Below are 4,769 nucleotides of genomic sequence, written 5' to 3'. Positions count from 1 at the left end.
TCTGAACATTGCAGAAGTGGTTGAATCTCCGGTCACATCCCATGTTTGCTGCAACTAACTATTGCAAGAGAAGAGAGCTTCCAAATGCAATGACTGTGTGAGCTGGGGGGGGGGGCGCAAATCCTGGGTGGCAGCAGCACCATGCTCCAGATGGCTGGTCTGAATGTAAACACAACCAGATAGGAAATGATGCAGCACCACTGATGGGTGGGCAGGACCAGGACCCACCCATGCAGCCCAGCAACTCAAAAGAGGGGTACAGGCCAGGCAGAAGGAGAGGCAGTAGAGGCTGGTATGGGAACTGGTGTGGAGGGAAAGGGCAAGGCAGCCTGGTGGGAATAATAATTATCATGGCATTGTGTGTGGAGTAGCCAGGTGATCCAAGGATTGTCTGGCAGTTGCAAGCTCTAGCTCTTAGAGTCATGCAGTGGCAAGCTAGACTTGTTTTTAGGGCTGAGAGAACTCTGAAAGAACTGTGACTGGCCCAAGGTCACCCAGCTGGCTTCATGTGGAGGAGTGGGGAATCGAACCCGGTTCTCCAGATTAGAGTCCGCCACTCTTAACCACTGCACCTAACTGGCTCTCAAACAGGTGGGGAGGGGGGAAGAAGGAGGTCACGGCCACCTGAGGAATGGTCAGAGGGTACTGCAGCCCTGGACCCTCTACTTACCTGGGGCAGGATCAGCATGCAGAAGGAGGGCCCACCAGTGTGACAGAAGTGGTGGAGGCACCCTGTAGAGAAAAGGGGGGAGAGTGAGTAAGAGCCAAGGAAGAGACCTGGGCGGAACCCTGCCAGATCCAGGCTCCACTGATACCTACATGATGTGACAGACTGAAAGAATCCCGAAGGGCATGCTGATGCAAATTGTGTTCTTAAATCCATGCTGTTCATTCCAATGCAACATTTTTCTTTTCTAGTACAAGAAAGAGAGTAAATCAAATTAATACAGTTCTGTTTTGCTAACAGGTGATAAATGCCTTACAGACGGAGCATCACTGTGATGAGAGAGAAGCCCACATGATCTGTGCCAAAGTCCAAGCTAAACTCCTCAAAGAGTGTCATGACCCTTCCAAGATGTGTATTACTGACTTCAGGATTCAACACTGGGAAGAAGCTATACAAGAAACAAAGGGAGGACGAGCCAATCGGAATCTGGCTTCGGAATGTTATTTCCTTTGGAAAACCACCCGCCTGAAATATTTGACCTTAGCGGAAGAGACTAGAGGGATGCTCAGGGACCTTAGGAAAGTTGTCCGTTTGCTTCTGCTGACGAATGGAGACACACAGACACAGAGAGAAAAGATTGAAGCTTGTGCCTGCCAGCCCTACTTTGATGCTATCGTAGTTGGTGGAGAACAGAAAGAGGAGAAACCAGCGCCGTCTATATTTCATCACTGCTGTGACATTCTGGGTGTTCAGCCTGAGGACTGTGTGATGGTTGGTGACTCTCTAGATACAGACATTCAAGGAGGCCTGAATGCAGGTTTGAAAGCAACAGTCTGGATAAACAGAACAGTAACTGACCCAAAAGACACGTCTCCAGCCCCCCACTATATAATTTCTTCTGTTCTTGATCTCCCTGGGCTATTACAGAACAATGGGGTTGCTAATTCAGAAATCACCAAAGTGGCTAGTATCTGCAATGCATGTGATAGGTCCAGTGATGGTGCTAGGTCTTTAGCTGACTAGTGGTAGCCCAAGAGGATATTTTCACAGGTGGGGCTTAAACTGGTTTTTCTTAAGTCGCTCAGTAATGTGAACATGAAATGTATACTGGCTAAAAAGTATGTTTGATTTTTCTCCGATTTCTATCATCTGTCCACCATTAACTTTTACATGTGGTCAAAGTTTGGCCCTAAGGTTTCATGCTCAACCATAACAAAGTTTGAGTCCAGTGGCACTTTTAAGACCAAAAAAGTTTTTATTCAAGGTATAAGCTTTTGTGTGCATGTACACTTCTTCAGATACAATGAAATGGAAATTACCAGTCCATACATATAGGTAGAGGGTGAGCAGTAAATTAGCATACAGCATAATGAAGATGTTTAACAGATTCAAGGACCAAACAGGAATAACAAGCTTAGTTTATATGGTTACAATTCTATGATTACCAGGTGACTTGTCGCCTCCATGCTTGAGAGGAGACAGATGAAGTGTAATGGCAGGGTTTTAGTTAATTATTCTCAGCATTCCACAATTAAGGATACATCTGTCCATCAATTTCCAATTTTGACATATTTATTTCCTTCACTATGTTTTCCCTGGAATTAACCCCCCCAAAATAGTAACCATATAAACTGTTTGGTCCCTGCATCTGTCAAACATCTTCATTATGCTGTATACTGATTTACTGCTCACCCTCTACCTATATGTATGGACTGGCAATTTCCATGTCATTGTATCTGAAGAAGTGTGCATGCACATGAAAACTTATGCCTTGAATAAAATTTTGTTGGTCTTAAAGGTGCCGCTGGACTCAAACTTTGTTCTGCTGCTTTAAACCAGCATTGCTTGCTCAACTATAGTAAGCTTATTGGTACAAATGACATCATTATGTGTTAGAATTAACTGAAACAGCAGAAATCTGTTGATGTGAAAATTCTGTTATTTACTGGTTTATTTTCATTGAAATTGTTGGATTGCTGGTTGAGAAGTATAAGCACAGGAGGATGTTTACAAAGTGTCAAACAGGTGAAAAGCTATGGCAAGAGTCTCAATAAAAATGTAATTCTGAACCAGTATACCTACAGCAGGATGACTTGAAAAGAGACTGTATAAACTCATTGCCCTTTCTGGTGAAAGGGTGGTTTTAGGACTATATTGTTAACTCATAATGAATCAAAATTACTGCTTAGATTTGTATGGTCACCATTTTGACCTTTACCATCATCTAAATCTTGCTGTTCTAGTATTTTATGAATATGTGTTGTTGTTGTTTTGAAGTGACTGTTCTTAAATAAACAGGCACCCAGCTCTTCTTAGGGGGGCATTCATTATCATTTAACAGAAATATTACAAGGATATTCAATTCAATTTATTATATTATGGTCCACGACCAGATCCAGTTGACATACAAGAATATGTATTCTGTGATGCAGTACTGAAGATTAATGACTGTTTTAGTGCATTTTTGCAGCAGTTAGAGGAAGACATTTCCAAGGCGTGCATAACAAGACCGTAGGCCTTTTCTTGCCTCATCTTTTTTCGAAAGTGTTGCTTTGGGGCTCCTAGTTTGATCTACATGGTCACAATGATCAGCTATATGATTTTTCACTGTATCAGAAAATAATTCCTTTTGCAGTATATGCATTAGAATGTTTCCAGAACTGAATAATACAATTAAATTGTGGTGATCCTTGAAGAATTCACTGAATCTAGGTCTTCTGCACTGGAAACAGTCCAAAGCGCAAAATCCAAAAGGCACTGCTCCATAGTGGTCAATCAAAGAGGAATGCAGCATGAGCACATGAAGCTGCCTTATACTGAATTGGACTACTGGTCCATCAAGATCAGTATTGTCTACTCAGACTGGCAGCCAGTTTGCTGTAGTGGTTAAGAGCAGTGGACTCTAATCTGGAGAATCAGGTTTGATTCCCTGCTCCTCCACATGCAGCCAGCTGGGCAACCACTACACCTAGCTGGAAAATACACTTGAGGGAAATTAAGCCCTATTTGTTCTGGATGGAAGATATTTTTTTTTTGGTGGTATATACATCCCAGACTCTGGTTCACCACTCCAATCTGGAGAATCAGGTTTGATTCCCTGCTTCCCATGACATGCAGCCAGCTGGGCGACCACTACACATAGCTGGAAAATACACTTGAGGAAAATTAAGCCATATTTGTTCTGGATGGAAGATAAGATTTTTTTTGGTGGTATATTCATCCCAGACTCTGGTTCACCACTCATTTATGTTAATTTAACATCTTTCTCATTTCAGTAGGGTTGCCATCCCCCCAATGGGGGTGGGGTTTCCCCCGATTTGGGGCTCCCAATCAGCCTGCTGACCAGTGAGGGGAGCCCTGCCCCCGAAGAGCTCTGCAGCGCCTAACATGCCTGGTGCAGTGACATCATCACACCAGGGACATTGTGCAGGGGACGCTCTAGCATTCAGCCAAAAACTCTATGGTGACCATAGAGTTTTTGGCTGACTGCTAGAGGATCCCCTACATTACATGCCCTGTGTGATGTCACTTCCAGGTAACATAATTGCGGCACGCATGCCTGAAGACCCCAGGCAACAGCCAGGAGCCCCCAACCAACAGATGGTGCCTACAAGCCTACAGACTGTGCCTTCAGGCCAGCCCAACCCTTCATAAGCTTGCTTTATACTGTTAAGTTCTGTGATCATAGTTTGGCATATTCATTAAGAGCGGCGGACTCTAATCTGGAGAATCATGTTTGATTCCCCATTCCTCCACATGCAGCCAGGTGCATGACCTTGGGTCAGTCACAGTTCTCTCAAGAGCTGTTCTCTCAAGAGCAGTTCTCAAAGAGCTCTCTCAGCCCCACCTACCTCACAGGGTGCCTGTTGTAGGGAGAGGGGGGGGGAAGAGATTGTAAGATCTCTGAGACTTTGAGTGAAGGGCAAGGTATAAATCCAACTCCTAATAATCTTCTTCCTCTTCTTCATCTTCCCCCTCCCCCTCCTTTCCCATCACCCATTGTCTGAACCTTTTAACTGGATATGCCCATGATTGATGCTGGGATCTTCTACAGAGGCACTTTCACTGACTATTTGCTGCTTTCTAATAGTGGCTCCAAATC

The 4,769-nt window shown here is 44.1% G+C and overlaps 1 protein-coding gene across 1 annotated transcript in view; it reads left to right on the top strand.

Annotated features, from left to right (window-relative positions):
* Positions 1 to 1,907, top strand: part of NANP (N-acetylneuraminic acid phosphatase) — a 4,686-nt gene extending 2,779 nt beyond the window's left edge. Inside the window, exon 2 of the mRNA XM_015429199.1 lies at positions 968 to 1,907. Coding sequence (XP_015284685.1) covers positions 968 to 1,690 — 723 coding nt within the window. The 3' untranslated portion in view covers positions 1,691 to 1,907. The remainder of the gene's footprint in view (positions 1 to 967) is intronic.
* Positions 1,908 to 4,769: the final 2,862 nt, after the last annotated feature.

The sequence above is a fragment of the Gekko japonicus genome, unplaced genomic scaffold (genome assembly GCF_001447785.1).
Source record: "Gekko japonicus isolate JY-2015 unplaced genomic scaffold, Gekko_japonicus_V1.1 scaffold2918, whole genome shotgun sequence".
In the NCBI taxonomy this organism is placed as follows: Eukaryota; Metazoa; Chordata; class Lepidosauria; order Squamata; family Gekkonidae; genus Gekko; species Gekko japonicus.
Note: the sequence above shows the minus strand (reverse complement) of the source record. Positions and strands in the feature narration are given on the sequence as shown.